The sequence below is a fragment of the Colius striatus genome, chromosome 8, assembly GCF_028858725.1.
Source record: "Colius striatus isolate bColStr4 chromosome 8, bColStr4.1.hap1, whole genome shotgun sequence".
Taxonomy (NCBI): Eukaryota; Metazoa; Chordata; class Aves; order Coliiformes; family Coliidae; genus Colius; species Colius striatus.
This window is the reverse complement of record NC_084766.1, coordinates 24,098,423-24,114,997: the sequence shown is the minus strand read 5'-3', so window position 1 is coordinate 24,114,997 and position 16,575 is coordinate 24,098,423. Positions and strand designations below refer to the sequence as shown.

At 55.5% G+C, this 16,575-nt stretch overlaps 1 protein-coding gene across 2 annotated transcripts in view; it reads right to left on the bottom strand.

Annotated features, from left to right (window-relative positions):
* HPSE2 (heparanase 2 (inactive)) overlaps window positions 1–16,575 on the bottom strand; it is a 111,595-nt gene that overhangs the window by 1,301 nt on the left and 93,719 nt on the right. For both annotated transcript variants that reach the window (XM_062001912.1, XM_062001911.1), the window contains 4 exons: window positions 14,850–14,956; window positions 13,701–13,815; window positions 1,282–1,427; window positions 155–301 (listed from right to left, as the gene is read on the bottom strand). In XM_062001912.1, the coding sequence (XP_061857896.1) occupies window positions 155–301; window positions 1,282–1,427; window positions 13,701–13,815; window positions 14,850–14,956 (515 nt within the window). The remainder of the gene's footprint in view (window positions 1–154; window positions 302–1,281; window positions 1,428–13,700; window positions 13,816–14,849; window positions 14,957–16,575) is intronic.

Below are 16,575 nucleotides of genomic sequence, written 5' to 3'. Positions count from 1 at the left end.
TGCTACGACCTCCTGTCAGGTAGCTGTAGAGAGTGATCATGTCTTGCCTCAGCCTTCTCTTCTCCAGGCTAAACACCCCCAGCTCCCTCAGCCACTCCTCATAAGACTTGTTCTGCAGACCTTTCACCAGCTTCGTTGAAGCTTCACCACTTACTTGGAGTGGAGTCCGTCCTTGCCATAGGGCTGCAGCAGGTACTGGTGGACGATTTTATCCCGCAGTGTCCCCGCCAGCTTGATTTTCTTCCGGGAGCGATGCATGTTGATGATGTAAAGGGTGATGGACCCCCGGACATAGTTGTGGCTGCCAAGGGGAGAGCAGGAGCTGAGGGGCGTGTTGGCATGTGCTCCAGGAGCATTGCCTCCAAAAAAAGGCTTGTGTGGGGAGGTCTCTGCAAGAACCAGCCTTATGCAACCGTCCAGAGGGGACATCATCATCCCATCTGCCCCTACACAGGGAGATGCAACCTCCCCATCATAACACCTGGCTCTGTGATGACAGCTTTCCAATATCCCACTCCCTTCCTCAGCCAGGTGTGGCAAGACTCAAAGGGGTGCCATGTCTACATCTAGAGCTGGGGGGATGGTGGTCCGGGGGCAGCCCCCCCAGGGCCTCACAAGGAGGAGGCTGAGAAAGGAGGGGAGCTCTGTGCGCAAGTGGCGTCTGCCCCCCGCCGCCACGGGCACATAACTGACAGGTCCAGACACTGATCCTCTGTCCCTGCCTGATCAGTCAGCCCCAAACAAAGGCTATAAAGCACTTTGCACCTGTCAGTTACTGGACAAGGTTTCCTACCGAGCTGGAGGCATGTTGAAAGCATCTGGACTGTGTAAAGAAACAGACTCTCCTCCTCTACAATAGCAACTTGTGTCTGCGGAGGAGGTGGCCGCCCCCTCCCGCTCACTGGGGCGCTTTCAAAGACCTTATCAGCGAAACAATAACCAGGCCGGGCTCCCCGGCAGCGTGGCCCGGCGAGTAACCCGACCGACCGGGGGCCCCTCCTGTGAAATCCACTCCCTTGATCTCTGCTGCCGGGGCTGCCCGGCGGCCGCTGCCCCGGCCCCGTTCCCAGGCGCGGGCCTGCCGCCGCTCTCACGGCGGGCAGCGCCGTTCCCGCCGCTCCCGCTGCCGCCGCGCCCGAGCGGCTCCCCTGGGCAGCCAACGCGCCCGCCTCGCCGGAGCCGACCTCCGGGCGCCCGCCCCAGCCCGTCCTCAGCGCTCCCCATCTCCCGGGCGTCCGGCTTCTCCCCCGCGGCAGCCGCAGCCTCCCGCGCCCCGCTCACTTGTGGTAGCTGGTGCAGTGGGCATAAATGCGGAGCTTGTCACGAATGACCCTGCCGGGCCGGGGTTTCCTCTGGAGACCGGCCACGTGGATTGCCAGGACCTTGGGACCGATGAGGCGCTTGTAGAGCAGGGACAGCCAGTAGTCCTGGGGGGCAGAGGGGACAGTCAGCGGCACAACGGTCTCCCCGACTCACAGTAGGAGCCGGCAGGAGAGGCTGACTTTCCTGCTTGCAGCCTAGCAAGATTTCGGCTATGAGGTGCAAATGTTGTGTGCCAGATGTCTGCCTTGGGGTGAGCTTTGTTTGTCCAAGACAAAACGGCATTGCTGTTTCCAGGAACGAGATCAAGGGAGGAATACATCGCTCTGCCCATGCTGAGAGACACCGAGAGCCTCCAAAGGAGCTCTGTTTTTGGCTGGGCTCTTTTTGGGTGCCCTTGCATGTTCCCATGGACTCAATATGTAGCCATGTCACAGACCTGTGCACCAGCTCCAGCTGATGCCCTGGGAATGGTGGTGTCTTTGGAGCAGGCAGGTCACTCTCCACCCCACTCTGTACATGGGGCTGGAGCACACCAAGAGCTCTCCTGTGCTCTCAGGCTCTGTTTCATGACACACTGGCTTTGAGGAGCTTCTCCCACTTTGAAGCCTCCCATGGAGTTAAATACCCATGTATACAGCACAGGGAAGCCAAGCACTCAAGAAATAGGAAAAGTTCAGCCCCTGCACACATGCATTAATGATGCAGCCTTTAATTACGTCACCACATACTACTTTTTCCCACAGGGCATGGCCTTACTCGGCACACAGGATGGGCCCCAAGCCCTAGGGAGGGAGGTGAGGCTGTGTGGTGACGGAGGCCGCTGCCGACAGGGCCCCCCCTCATCCGCCCCAGAAGCTGGGAGGTGTGTGGTAAATGAAGCAGGGTTGTGGGAAGGGAAAGGGCCAGCTCAGGCGCTCGCCTGCTGTTCTGCAGGATGAGACTCTGGCCCCACAGCTGATCCAGGCACCCCAAGCGATGCCGAGGAGATGGAGCCTCTGATGCTGCTTCTCTGGGTGCTGCCTGCAGGTGTGGAGGCACCTTCATACACACAAGGGTCCTGGGTAAACCCCCTCTGCACAACCTGGACTGGCTGCTCCAGAGGCATCGTGTGTCCCAGGGTAATTGCCCCCATTGCCACGGGATATGTCAAATACCCAGCACTGATGGTCACGCTGGCACCAGGAACCACTGTGCCTGGCAGCATCTGTCCCACACAGTGAGGAGGGTGCTGGTGCGGAAAGGAGCACGGATCGAGCAGCCCCTGGCTCTGCACACTGCCTGGGGAGGCACAAGGAAAGACTTACGTGGCCACAACAGTGCTAGGAAGGGGTCTTCCACCCTAGAGGGGTACCTTGAGGGCAATGAGGTCTTCAGGATGCAGGCTACAAGGCAGGATGGGCGGGTGGAAGCACAGATCCCTCATACAGGTGCAGATATCCATCCTATGGGTGGGAAGCCCTCACACAGACCCCACTTACCACACATTTTGGATGAAGAGGCCAGCACACGAAACACAGAGCAGTGCTGCAGCAGTGACCAGAATGAGGCAAACACCCACTGGGCAGACTGGACTGTCATCTCCATCCTCTCTCCAGCCCAGCCCAGCAGAAGTCGACTTTATCCAGCAGTGTTGGGCTGGTCTGGCAAAGGGAGATTTTAACCCACTTTCCACTTTCTGGGTAAGCTTTTGCCACAGTGCTGGAGGAAAAGCTGCCTCCTGCTCCCCCCAGCCAAAGCCACTGGGCTTTGTGCCACACCAGCCTAGTAACTGCTTCCCGCGCAAACCCCAGGCCTTGGAGGAGACGTGAGGGTGAAGGGAGAAGCTTATGCACCCTGAGGAGACTCAGCTCATGTGGCCAGAGCTCCAGGGGAGGTTGAGCTGCAACTGCAGACGTGTGCCATCCCCATGGCGTGTGCCATTGTCCCTGTGCCTGCTGGCTGGCAGTGCTGCCCATCACCCTAGGGCCGTTCCTGTCTGCACCATGCTGCAGGGGCTGTGCCAACCTTCCCCTGCCACGGGAAGCTGTGCCAGCCCACCTGGCTGATGCTCTCGGCAGGGGAGAGGAGCACTGCCTGGCATGCTGCCAGCTCCCCTGTGACCCATGCTGATTAGCAGGCATCATTAGATGAGTAATTACTTGAATTTATGGTGAGGCCAAAGGTGAGCACAGATTGCATTGTTTAGACCCTCAGTTGTGAGTTAAAAATAAATGAGTTCAGCGCCCCAGGCTACCTGTCAACCCAGGCTTTTAGGTCTTTCTAGCCCCCTGGGGTTTCTCACCTCCTCCCCATATTTCTGCTGACGAAGTGATGCTTTTGCCCACAAGTTATGGGAGCAATAGAGGCCAGAGACTTTGTGACTGCCCTCAAAATTTCCATCTGGGTCTCAAGAGCTGCTCTGCAGGGGGCTCCCAATGGCCTTGTGCTGGGGAGCTGGCACCGGCAGCTCCAGATCTGGACGAGCGCTCACTCCTCTGGGAAGACAGGTCCCTGGGGGTTTGCTGCTTCAACATCAGTGACCCTCCACTCTCAAGGCTCAGTAGCAGCAAGATTTGCAATGTGGGAGCTGGGGGAGCTGCCCAGCCCCATGACCTGCCTTAGTTGCTGCCAAATCTCATGTCTCTTTTTACGAAGGGTGCTCTCACAAAGCCTGTTCCCCTGCAGAGCTGGGGGAGCTGAGCCCAAGGCTCCTGCTGTGGAGGCTCACAGGCAGAGCTGTGCCATTTGGCATCTCCTGGGCTGGGCTCAATGACGGATATTTGTTGTCTCTCCGGGAAGCACTGACCACATTTTGTCAGCTTCTGATCCAGCTAAGGGTACAGAGAAAAACCATGCAGATGCTATGAGTTGGGTAAGGCAGTGAACAGGGACACAGGGACACTTTTTGTTCTGCAAAAGGTGAGATGACCACAGCTCAGTATTTGGGCATGGGCAATGCCCCCAGGGCAGCACAGGGACCAACCTGTCCCTCCAGCATCTGTAGGAGGTGAGGAGACAGCAGTGATTTTACTTTGACTTGCTGGCAAGGCTAGCTCTGAAGTCTTCATTTTGAGAAGGATGTGGAAATACCAAAGAGGGCCAGAAAAATGACCTGGGGCTGGAGAAGAAGTCATCAGCCTTGGCCTTGAGGTACTCATGCTCTTCAGCTTACTTGAGGTAAGCACTGAGGACAAAGGCAGCTTTTTACATCATTGCAAACCCACTTGTAGCAGGGGCCACAGACACAAACCCATCAGGGTGTAGGCACTGTCCCAGCTGGGCCAGTGCTGCAGGGCTGCTCCAACGTCTGGCATAAGTGAACCCCAGTTAAAATCATACTGGGGCTGCTGGGCTCCTGTCCTAATGGTGACCAGCTTGGGAAGCAGTTGCTCTTAAATCCCAGCTTGGCTGCCACTTGAGTGGCTTTTCTACTGATCAGTGACCTCTTCCTGGACCCCTGACAGCACCTGGCACCATCACCCATATGGCAAACCGTATGTGAGTTTGGCTCCCAGGCTGGAAGTGCTTATGTGCCCTTTGCAAAGACAAGTGCCTGCCTGGCAGTGTACTGCTGGGCATCCCAGCAGAGGCAGCCCTGGCAATGCCCAGGGAGATGCATGCCTCCAACCAGTGTGGCCACAGAGAGGAATTGGCTTTTGGAGTGCACAGAGGGCTCCCGTTGTGAGGGCTGAGCCAGCAATACAGCTGTAGCAGTAGAGGAGGAATAGCAGACAGGAATCTGGTCTGCTATTAGTCCTCCAGGAATTGAAGGAGCTTTTTTTGCTTTAATTACTTTGCAGCCCCATTAAGCAGTGCTGCCACTGCAGCCCTCAGAGGAGCACCTGAAGGCAGAGCCGTCCAGGAGCATTCCTGGCTGGGACCCCTGATTTATGGGCAGGAGGAGTGCTTGTTCCAAGTGAGCTGATGTGCAGAGCTCAGGCCAGCCACATCTTTTGAGCCCTGTGGGGCCAGTGAAGACCTATGAGCTTTCCACTATACAGGGAAAGCCCAGAGGGTCCTACTTGATCTCCTTAATTGCAGGAGCTTTTAGAGACTTCAGCTTTTGGAAACAAGGTTGATTAGGCAGACTTTCAGACAGACCTATTAACCAGATCCTCCTGTCTCCAAAGCCATCAGGAAGGGCACAGGAGCGTATCCTCATGCTCTCTTCTAGAGGCAGCAAAGCAGCTTTACAGCACATCTGAGTTTGTTCAGCTCTCTGCTCACCACGTGCAAGAAGATGTTGCCATAACCAGAAAACCGAAGTAATGGAGCCACAGCCCTTTGATCTCCCACGGCTGTAACCAGAAAAGGCAGCTGAATTTCACATGAGCTGCCTGCTGACCTCGTGGTGCTGCTGGGGCATGGCTCCGTGTCCCTGCGTCACTGGCAGCATCAGCTGGCTGCTGCATGCCCTCCTCCTCTTCCCTTTGCTTCTTCCCTCTTCTGAAGCTGCCCAAGCTCTCCCTCTGTCCCTCAGGCATGCTCAAGTTTCAACAGCCTGTTATAAATTGCTCCATTCTTGCACCTTTGTCTGCTTCTTACCACAGCAACCAATAAGGAGATAAGGGATGGCGGGTCTGCCTTCCTGTACATCACAGGACAGAGAGCTTTGCTCTTTTATCCCTCTGTTGAGCCTGGTGGCTCGTTTTTGGCAGAAACATCTTCGAGAAAAGTAGTGATTGTGGTTGTGAGGGCTTGGAGGGACGGAGAAGCCGCCACTTCCCAGGGAGTCTGTTCCAGCAGTTAAACATCCGCACTGTTAACAATCCCACTCTTTAGTTTCAGCCTGAATTTGTCTGGCTTCAGCTTCCAACCAGTGGTTCTTGTTCTTTCTTTTTCCACTAGATTAAAGAGATCCTCAGTATCCAAAGCTTTCTCCCTGTGGAGGTCCTTACATCCTGTTCAAGCCACGGCTGGTTGTTCCTTCAGCGAGGCTGGGCTAATGCTGCTTTTAACATTATCCCTGAGTTTTATGTGGTTCTTGGACTGTGGGAGCTCCAGGTTTTCTCACTCAAATCCTTGCAAGGTCCTGTGACAAGCAGAGTAGGGCAGAGCCTCTCCTCAAAGGGAACGTGTCAAAGTCAAAATGGTCAGCTCCAGGAGCAGGCACTGCTGCTGTCCTCACAAGCTCACATGCCCCTGTCCTCAAGGACGTGAGCTGTTGGCCATTTTGTGTGTGCATCCTCCTTGTATGGAACTCCTGAAGAGCTGAGGATTTGGTAAGCAGTCTCCTACAACATTTGCTGCCATACTGAAGGAATTTCTGGTATGCCCTGAGCACCATGGGGGACACTCCAAGGAGGGTCTATAAATGGGGAGCACCACTCCTCCTAGCATCAAATGAGGGGGCTTCAGGTGGACTGGGCTGCCAAGAGCTGGTGGCATCAACAGAAGAAGACAGGGCCAGCATGCATAGAGACAGCAAAGTGGCCTCTTGCCTCTTTCCTCTGCTCTGCTCACACAGCCTTGCCCCTCCTGGGCAAGACAGACCCTTACTTTGACCCAGACACCTGCACCTATTGAAAGAATTGGCCAGTGCTGCCCAGTTCTTTTCTTGCTAAGCCCTGGTCCCTGCGGGTGCCCACCACTACTGCCCCAGAGCTGCTGACATCTTTGCCTGGGTGTCTGTTGCTTTCACCATGCTGATCCTCTTCCTTCCTGTTCTAATGGCTGTATGTTTCACACCACTCTTTCCTGCATTGCCTTCCTCCTTCACATCTTCCTGATAGTGCTCCCTGCCAGCAAATGGTCCACAGCTGAAGCATGGCATAACGGGCTGCCAGTCCAGCACCCCAGTGCCTTTCAGCTGAGGGGTCAGAGGAGAGGAAGCAGGCACAGCAAGAGAAGGCAATAGCTCCATTAGCTAGGGCAGGAGCAGCTCTTGGAGCGCAGAATAGTTGCTGCTGTGGCCACATTGTGCACCCTGTGTGCTTACTGCTCATGGCAGGCTGGCCCTTGGGCTATCTACTCGTGGTCAGGGAAAGGAAACCAGGTCATGTTTTACAACAGCTCTGCACCAACTCCCAAAGTGCAGCACATGGGGACAGACAGGAGAGTTACTCTGGTTGCAAATAACCTGCTAATGTGTATGTACCCATGGCCTTGGTGAGCAGCACTCTCATCCAGTGGTGCCAGCAGCACTGCAAACACTGGGTTTGGGCTGAGCATCATCCTATAGCCCAGGGTCTCCCGCAGCTATGCCAGCAGCACAACCTGCCAAGCCTCCGATGTGTATCACATCTTTCCAGCCTTCAGCTGCCTCACCCTTTGCTCAGCCCTTCTCCCTTTCTCTCTCTTAAGCTCTTTGTCATCATCCTGGAGAAACATCAAACACTGGCATTAAGGCAAAATTCCTGCTGTGGGAGTGGCAGACACAGGAATTGCTGCCAGGCACCAGTGGCACTGAGTACGGACAGCCTGTTCAGGCACTGGGAAAGTGTTCCCTGCCTACCACTGCCCTTTGCAAGCTGGTCCCCAGCAGCAGCCTCCACATTCCCAGGGAGCCGAGCAGATGGAGGAACAGCCAAACCTCTCTTTTGTCATCACCTCTCCCTAACAGGGTCCAGGCAATGGAGGCTGCAGAAAGGGAGAGGAGCTGTCAGAGCAAAAGGCTTGGAAACCAAGTGCAACTTCTTTACTGTTTCTGTTCTGCTACTTTTCACCATAACACTACTTCCCTCTGCTCTGCTGGCAAGCACCAGCCCTCCCAGGAAGGGTCTTGCTGTCCCACCTCCTCTACAGCCCCAGGATGGCTGTGTCACAGACATGGGCAAGTCTGTCACTAGCACAGTGTCTCTGGCAGACATGGGCAGGGGCTGTGTCCATCCTTCCAAGAGCAAGCCACTGCTTCTGGTTCCAGATGGAGCGTGTCTATGTCTCAGTCTCTGTTGCAGGAGCAGCCTGGCTCCGGGTCTGCACATGTCCCACAGCTCCAGCAGGTGGGTACCAGAGCTGCTGGCTGCAGCAGGGCTTTGATGCTTTAGAAAGTCCAAGCATACACACTTCAGAGAAGTTTTTTTTTTTACGGTGCACTAAGAGGGAAAGGCCCCTTAACTCGCTGTGACAGCAAGCAGAGTGGAGGCACTCTCAATTTATCTGCTTGTTTGCAGACAAAGTGAGCCTCAGAGCTGACAGAGCTCCTGGAATGCAGCAAAGGGGCAGAGAGCAGAGGACGCCACCCTCCTCGAGAATGGTATGATCATGACTGAAAGGACAAGGCAACGGAGGGGATGCCCTGCTCAGACCTGCTTTGGGCAATTATGCCAAAGCTGGCTGAGAGATTTCTGCAGGGCGCTGTTTCCACTCTGCCTTTCAGTGGGCCATGCTCCAGCCTGACATCTCCTGGGAAAGCCTTTTCCCCATGCACACCTGAAATGTCCAGGATTTCATCCCTCCCTCCCATGGGCAGAGCAACCGTCCTGCACAGACAGCTCCTGCCCGTCCTCGCCTCTCCCACCCCTTCCCTGTCTGCAGATGCTGCCCCCACCACAGCCAGTGACCCAGTGTGTGGGGCAGATGGAGTGCCAGACACCCGCACGACAGATTTATGGCCGTCAGGAACAGCTTCCATGTGTGTGCGAACTCCACTGGACCCGCTCCCTCTCCCCACCCTTTGTTGCTCCCAGGCTCGGGACTGTGCCTGTGCAGTGCATGGCACGCTGCAGTCCAGCCTGGCTGTCCTCTCCCTGGCAGCCACCCCAACGCCCAGGGTCCTGCCTGGGGGAACGGCAGCTGCAGTCTTACCCCTGTCAGTTCAGCAGCTGCGTGTGCACAGGATGGTGACTCAGGGCTGGGCCTGCAGATGGGCTGCCTGAGCTCCCCCCAGCCCACAGCCACAGCTGGCCTGGCTCAGCAGTGGGAGTGCAGCGGTTTGCAGGGAAGCGCTCCTTGCATGTGTCCCCCTATACTAGGATAGTATACTAGGATACTAGGTCTCCTCTTCACTAGGCAGCCACTGGGAGAGTGGACAGCAGGGTAGGGATGGGTGAAGGTGAGTGAGGACCTGTTCCCACAGCCCTGGACTGGGCTCCCACGCAGCGCAGGGATGGGAGAGAGGCATCGTCCCATCCAGGGATACAGCTGGGACCTCAGGCAGCAATTAGCATCTCCTCCAGCCAAGCCAGCTCAGCTAATGAGCACACCAGGGAGTGTGTACGTGCAGCAGGCAGGAGCACCACTTCCACCCTGGCACAGCACCTTGACCGTGGGCCCCTCGCACCCAGAGAGAGGGGCCTCAGGCTGTGCCCTGCTGGGGAGGTGCTCGGGACGGATGAAGCAGGCACTGATAGTACCCAGGCACCAGGGGCAGCCCAAGGGAATGGCTCACACTCCAACACTGCCCTAGGGACCCCAAGGGATGCTGGGGACAGCCACAGCACGGCATCAAGCCCATTCACACCAGGGCTTTTATGAAAGCCCAGTAAGGAGGAGACAGGTCACTAAGGACAGACCTGATCCAAGCCTGGGATCCTCTCCCCTCCAGGACAGACAATAACTTCCATGGAGTTTCTCAGTGCCTTTGGGCTAAGCAAAGGACAAGAAAAATCACTCACAGCATCCAGGCATCCGACCACAGCACTGTCAGGCACAGACCTCCGTGTCGCTGCAATGCTCTCTCAAGGACGCCATCAATTCACAGGCAATATCATATTGTCTTCTACTACCACAGCTGAGCAGGCAGCCCCTGCCATCTCTTCACCTCATGATCCCTCTGGGCCCTTCTCATATTGCATATGAAACTTGTACACAGAAAGGAAGTTTTAGCATCTACCTAAGTAAGGAGAAGCAAGTATCTCACTGTCCACAGTCTTCAGGAGAGGGTCCAAGAGAAGCCATAGTTATCAGGAAGTCTGGATCTCAGCTTTGGCTTTTCTGTGAAGTTTGTGTTGCTCAGAGTCTGCCTAGAAATGTGCCCAAGTTTTTCCAGGTGTACGTATAACCTTACAGCACTGTGCATTAAGGGAGCAGAAATCACTACTGAGGATTCATAAAAAAGAGGCGAGTGCCACGTGGAAGAGCATTCAGAAAAGTCCTTAAGAAGCTATAACAATCTGAAGAGAAAGCTCACACCTACCTGGGGGGCTCTTCAGTGAAACAAATGTACTGCATCTCTCTGGACTGTTTCAGAGAGATATTAAGGAAAGAGAGATGGAGTACATATACTGTGTGTCTGAAACAAGCCTGGAGCTACTAAATGCCTAAGTGGCATTTCAAAGGCACCATGAAGAGTAAATATTAGGGTTGCTCCTGCCCTCCTTTCCTCTGCTCCTCACTCCCACACACATGTACAGATGGGTTTAGGTGCAGGCTGGCAGACTGACGAACCGGTGAAAGGCTTTGTTTGAAGGGCTTCTCAAGCACAAGCCTGACTATTATACAGCTGGCTGCCCCAATCACTCAGGAAGAAAAAGCACTCCAACCGTATATGAAAATGTTATCTCAAAAATAACGAGGCATTAAAGCACTTGAGCTCAGCTGCATTAAAGTCGGCTGGAGTGTGTCTATTCCCTAGCCTGATCACATCTGTGCCAAGGCCAGGGAACCTCATGTTGCCCAGCTTCTCCTGCTTTGATCCTCATTAATCCAGCAAGAGAAACCTGTTCCCTCGAATCTGTACCTGGAAGGAAGCTGAGAGGATGGCCTCGCCCTTCCCCTGCCGCAGCACCCATCCCTTGCACGTGGCTTTGATGTTCCCATCTCCAAGGAGAGGGTGGATGGGCAATGCTGGCAGCCAGGATGAGCACTTGGAGCTGCACTTTCATGACTGAAGGACCTGGATGGAGGTGCAAAGGCCATGCCCCTTGCAAGATACCTCAGAAGCCACAAGACACCACTTAACTTGCAGCCAGCTGTGTGTGGAAAGCCCAGCAGAGACATGAGCATCTCCCTAATTTCACTGTGAAGCTGCAGTGCCCCTTGGCCACACTGCTGCCTCCTGACATCATTTTCGGGGAGCCAGGCTGCAATGCACCCAACAAGCCATGGAAGTGCAAAGCCACAGGTAGATCAGCTTAAAGCTCTGCTTCAAAGGTTTCACTTTACCCTTGCCTGCAAGCAGCTATTCCCAAGTGCTCTTGCATTTCCCACTGAAACAGCCACAAACTTATTTTCAAGCCGAGATCAACCCTCAGGAAACACAGAGAAAGCCCCACTAGGCTGCCTGAGTTTGCAGCCATGCTCTCTGCCTGCCCCACATGCTGGTACCCCTCACTAGCTCACAGCACAGCCCACAACAGTGACTATCATCCTGGTATACGTGGTGATTTGCCTGCTTCTTCCCTTATACAAAACAATTCCTTCCCCAGTGCTGCAGTCCTGAGGGAGAAGCAGAAAGACTGGTGATTTAGGAGCTGAGACTCCTGCAGCAGTGTCCACCAAGAGACCCCCATCATCTGCATCCCTCAATCCCCCAACGTGGCACACAGCATTTTATGAGCTTCCTTATGCCATCTGCTGCACCAGAACCCTAAAAGAACAGTACTAACATGAGCAAGACCAGCAGCATTGGGGGGGTCCAGATGGACAGGCAGGAGGACTCACATGGCAGCAGTACGGTGATGGACTACAAATCACTCAGTTTCATACAGGATGGTCTTTAGCACAAGGATGGAGGGCTGTATTTGCACTGCCTCACCATCCCTGGACTGTGCAGGAACCTCCCTGAACCTGGCACATAAGGACACCACTGCAAAAGGCTCAGCTTCAGCTCAGCACCCCAAAACACGTCATCCTCTTATCTGACAAGCAGGGATCAGCAAGGGAGAAGGAGGTGTAAAGGCTGCTACAGGGAGCCCAGCCCCAGCTCCCAGAGGAGCTGCCAGCCAGAGCTGGGATTGAAGGGTGGTGCAGCCCTTCCCTCAGCAGGCAGCTGCCTCACTCATGACCAGCCAGTGTGTGGAAATCTCTTTGTCATGGCAAGTAATGAGCAGATTGTATTTCACAGTGCCTGGCCCCGCGCAGGCACAGCCAGCGGCTTTCATCTCCCTGATAGCTCCCACGGGAAACAAGCGGCCACAGCCCCACAGAGCAGGTCACAGCCCAGTCTCTCTGGGCTTTCTGGTGTTTGGGGCTTTTAAATCCTCCATTGGTTTGATCTTTTAAAGTATAGGAGTGGAAGGAAGGGGTTGGGGAAGCACCCACCAAAGTCTGTGGCGGAACACAGCGGCAGGAGAGCAAGGAAACAGCCATGAGGGAGGTGGCATCTAACTCACTGGGAAATTTATCTTTAAAACCACAACAAAATCCATTTTAAAGACCTCTACTGTGTTTAGCAGCCTGGAGTTTATTCCTCTAACTCCTTCCCTGCTTTAATCCCGCTCCTAACTGCATGCCTGCTCCAGCCACTCTGGGGCTGGTGCCCCTGCTGTGCTGGGATTGCTGGCCATGGGCCACTCGCTGCCCTGCACCAGCTGCCAGGAGAGCTGGCCATGGGCCAGCCCAGGGTGCTCCAGGAGATACCTGGAGCAGCACAGGCAGGGGACCATGCTCCCCCTCTCACTGCTTTGCTCTCCGGATCTGCTCACCAGGCCGTGCTGAAGGGATTGGCACAGCCCTCGTGTCACCAACACCTCCCACATTCTCCCAATGCTAGAGGATGCTGTTTCCATCAGCTGAGTAGGTAGAGCCAATGGAGATACGGCTCCCTCAGCCTCTGCCCCCCTGCAGCCAGCCCCCACGATCCCAGTGCAGCATCCAAGGCCAGTTCACAGCTGCAGGTTGTGCCAACTCTCCAATGCAGATCCCCAGCCCGCTGGCACTGGATCCAAAAACCCCTTCCATAGGAGATGCAGAGCCACTCTGCCAGGCTCTCCACTCATATTTACTCACCCCCTCCCAGGAAAAGGAAACCTGTTACATTTAACAGAGTTTTTCATATGGTTTCTTTATAGGCACCATGTGTGTGCTGGGAGCTCTCACTCCCTCAGGTGCTTGTGAAGAGGAAGGGATGCTTCGGGGCATGGGTGGGGACTGTTGCTCCCCATTAAGCCAACTTACAGTTTCTAGAGATGTGAAGATAGGTGCTGGCTTCCCCTGGGCCACTAGGAATTCCCACTAGGAATCCAGCTGCCTGCCTGGTGCCATGTGTGTTGGTCCTGCCACATCCTTCCTTCCCTACTACTCCACAGTCTTCGCTAGCATCCCTCAGTGGCATCAGCCTCCCTCCCACCCTACCAAACCAGGGCCCTAGATGAAGTTTCAGCTACAGAGCTATTGCTCTCCCATCTGCCTCCAACATGTTGTGTTTGACATGAACTAACATCTCCTATTAACACTGCAAGAAATAGATCTGGAAAAAAACATTTTCCAGCAGAGTTCAGATGGGCCACAAGGAGAGAATCTCCCCAGAATGAGTGGGTAAAGGCCAGCACCAGTGCAATGTCCCCAGGCAGACCTACCGGCAAGGGGTTGAAGTTCTGGTCCACCAGATGGTTGTGGCCGTGGTCAAGGAAGGAGTGTCGCACCACCACATCGATGCCCCGGCTGGCCAGCAGTCCCAGCGTGTTCAGCCACCTGGGCACAGGGGGAGCAGAGTCAGGAGGCCCAGTGGCACTGCCATGCACATGGCATGGGCCTAACTTGGCACCTGCTCCCAGCACCCGAGATGAAGCCTTCAGACGGTTTTGCAAGCTGGGTATTAGCCTGTTCCCACCACCCCTGCCCCAGCAAGCCTGTGTACCTCACCCCTGTGACAGCCACTGCTGCCCCAGCTGTGCCTGGCCTGCATGTGCCCACACTTGAGCCTCTGCATGCACCTCAGCATCACAGCCCTGTGACCAAAGCTTGGGGTGCTCCCTCAGCCTCTGCGGAGCAGACCTTTGCACCAGTCTGGCTTCTCACATCCCACAGGCAAAGTCTTCAACCCTCCTGGCCTGCCAGAGCCCTGATACCCTGGGCATGTCCCCCCACCTCCGTGCAAAACCTGGATCATCTTCCTCCATCTTTCGTGGTTATGGCCAGCTCTGAAGATCTGAACTGGGGCTTTGCAGCAGGATGCCTGTGCCATGGGGCTGTGCCAGCAGACAAGCCCCAGCAGCCAGCAATGGCTGTGGCTTTGAAGGAGAATAAGATGGTTTCCAGAGTGGAGTGCTGCCAAACATTTCCCTGGGCAGATGCCCTGGGAATGAATGCATTCAAGGATATGTGGCTGCAGCCTGAACCAAAAATGCAGAGCAGGAAGACACCCAGGTGATCCTGAGCTGCCCAGTGACGCAAGCCTGTCAGGATGCCAGCCCTGGGGTGCCAGAGCTGGCATGCTTGGATCGCACCTCCCTTCCATGGCCATGCCCTGTGGGCACATCATGGGTCCCCTCTTCACTCTGCTTCTCTGGGCATGCCAGAGGCTGTCACCTGCAGGAAAGCAGAACTGAGGAGGGCTGATAGGGATGCTATGGAGAAAATAATGGTGCCTGGGCTGCTGGGGAGTACTGAGAGGGGTACAGGTGGGGTCTCTGGCCCTCTACCACCTGCAGTGGCTTTGTGGCACCCGAGCTCACAGAGCCGTGAGGGTGGCAGTGATCTGGCTCTGGTGAGCTGGCAGAACTCACAGGAACCCTGCTGCATAGGAATCAGAGAGGTTGTTCATGCCTCCGGACGAGGTTGCACCAACACCTTCCAGCCAGATCTTCTTCCCCGGTGTGTACGTGTTCACTACCTGCACAGGAGATGAAAACAACCAGAATGACACTCGTGAAGTTGTGACTTAAAGCCAAGGCAGGCATCTTCTGTGCTAAGCCCCGGGAAGGCTTATACAGACATTCAGCAACGGTGCTACTGGGCAGTCAGTGCCTGCCTGGCCCTGGCATGGTCACTAGGTGTCTTTGTGGTGGCTGGACTATCTCCTGCCACTGCCATGTCTGCTACCCTGCTTCTGGAGCTGTACCAAACATGCCTTCCTAAAGTGTCATGCTCTTAAGCCCGGATCTTGCTCTTTCCATGTGGTCTCCCAAGGCACTCCATCCCACAGGCTGCCCTGCCATATCACCTCAGCTCTCCATGTCCCCACTCAACGTGGCTGCCAGACACAGGGAGCATCCAAGCCCCAGTGGCAGTGGCTCTGCAGTGTGGGAGCAATGGAATATGCACAGGAGCCACATGAAGGAACAGTGGGTATGTGAGAAGAAAGTAGAGGGTGCTCCTGGGTGGAAGTAGAGCCAGCCCCATGGCTGAACAGGGGCTGCTGTGCCACCTAAGGGGTCCCTGGCACTGATGTGACATGCAACTGCAAGCAGCCTGGCCCACTCCTTACAAGGCTCCAGCCAGCAGTGCAGACACCTGGGACATGCCAGGCGGAACATGAGGGCTCAAATGATCCGGAGCTGCCCTCTCCCTGCGCAAGCGACTTCCTGCACCACGCAGTGCCTCATCCTCTCTCCTGTAATCACACTGCCCCAGGCTGGGTGACTGGCTCCTGTGACCAGATGTCTGCAAACCCAGAGGCCCAAGGAGCGCCCCTGATGGATCTTGCCCCATTAGTGAGGAGCACTGGAATGTGCTGGAGGGACTGGGATCCCTCAAAGATGTTAAATACGCCAGCTCTGGGCTGCCTCCCACTCACAGCCTGTGAGAGTCGACATCCCTGCCTGAAGCCCCAGAGGTGTTGGCATCCTGCCTGTAATTATCTAAGCCCGCCACCTTCCCCCATCAGAGAGGAAGCAATAAAACAGTGAAGTGGACAAGCCCAGCTGCTCTAATCAGCCCCGGCAGGATGCACAGACTCAAAGCCAAGCTGGAGGCTATTAGCACCCAGTGCTGTGCTTTTGCTCAGTCACACTGGCATTCCCTGGAGAGCCCTTCTGGCCCTGCCTCACTGAGAACAAGTCCTGTCCCATGGGTGTGAGCCTTCCCCCAGCCTGCATCGAGGGCAGCTCCTGGGGGTGGATGGGGTCCCTCTCCCTCCCAGCAGCTTCCTGACCCACAGCAGAGGTGGGACACATTGCCACCACTTTTGGTGGGGAACTGTACCCTCAGTGGGAGCAAGGTCACCCAGTGTCCCTCTCTTGCCCCCATACTGATCCTGCCAGCCACCCAACCATGCATCCCTGTAGCAGGAGGATCATCCACATGTGGATGGTTCCCAGCTTGCGCCAGAGGACTCAGCAAGCAGCTCCTCTCCTCCGGTTTTGCTGTGCCGACCCTCACCTCCCCTTTCCTGGGGCCTCTTTGAGTTGTTTACTCATCCTACGCTTTCTCCCTGCAGGAATTACAACAGTAAGACATTGTGGTGACTGGTATGGTATGAAAACCTAGACAGGTCAGATGGATGGATGTCTC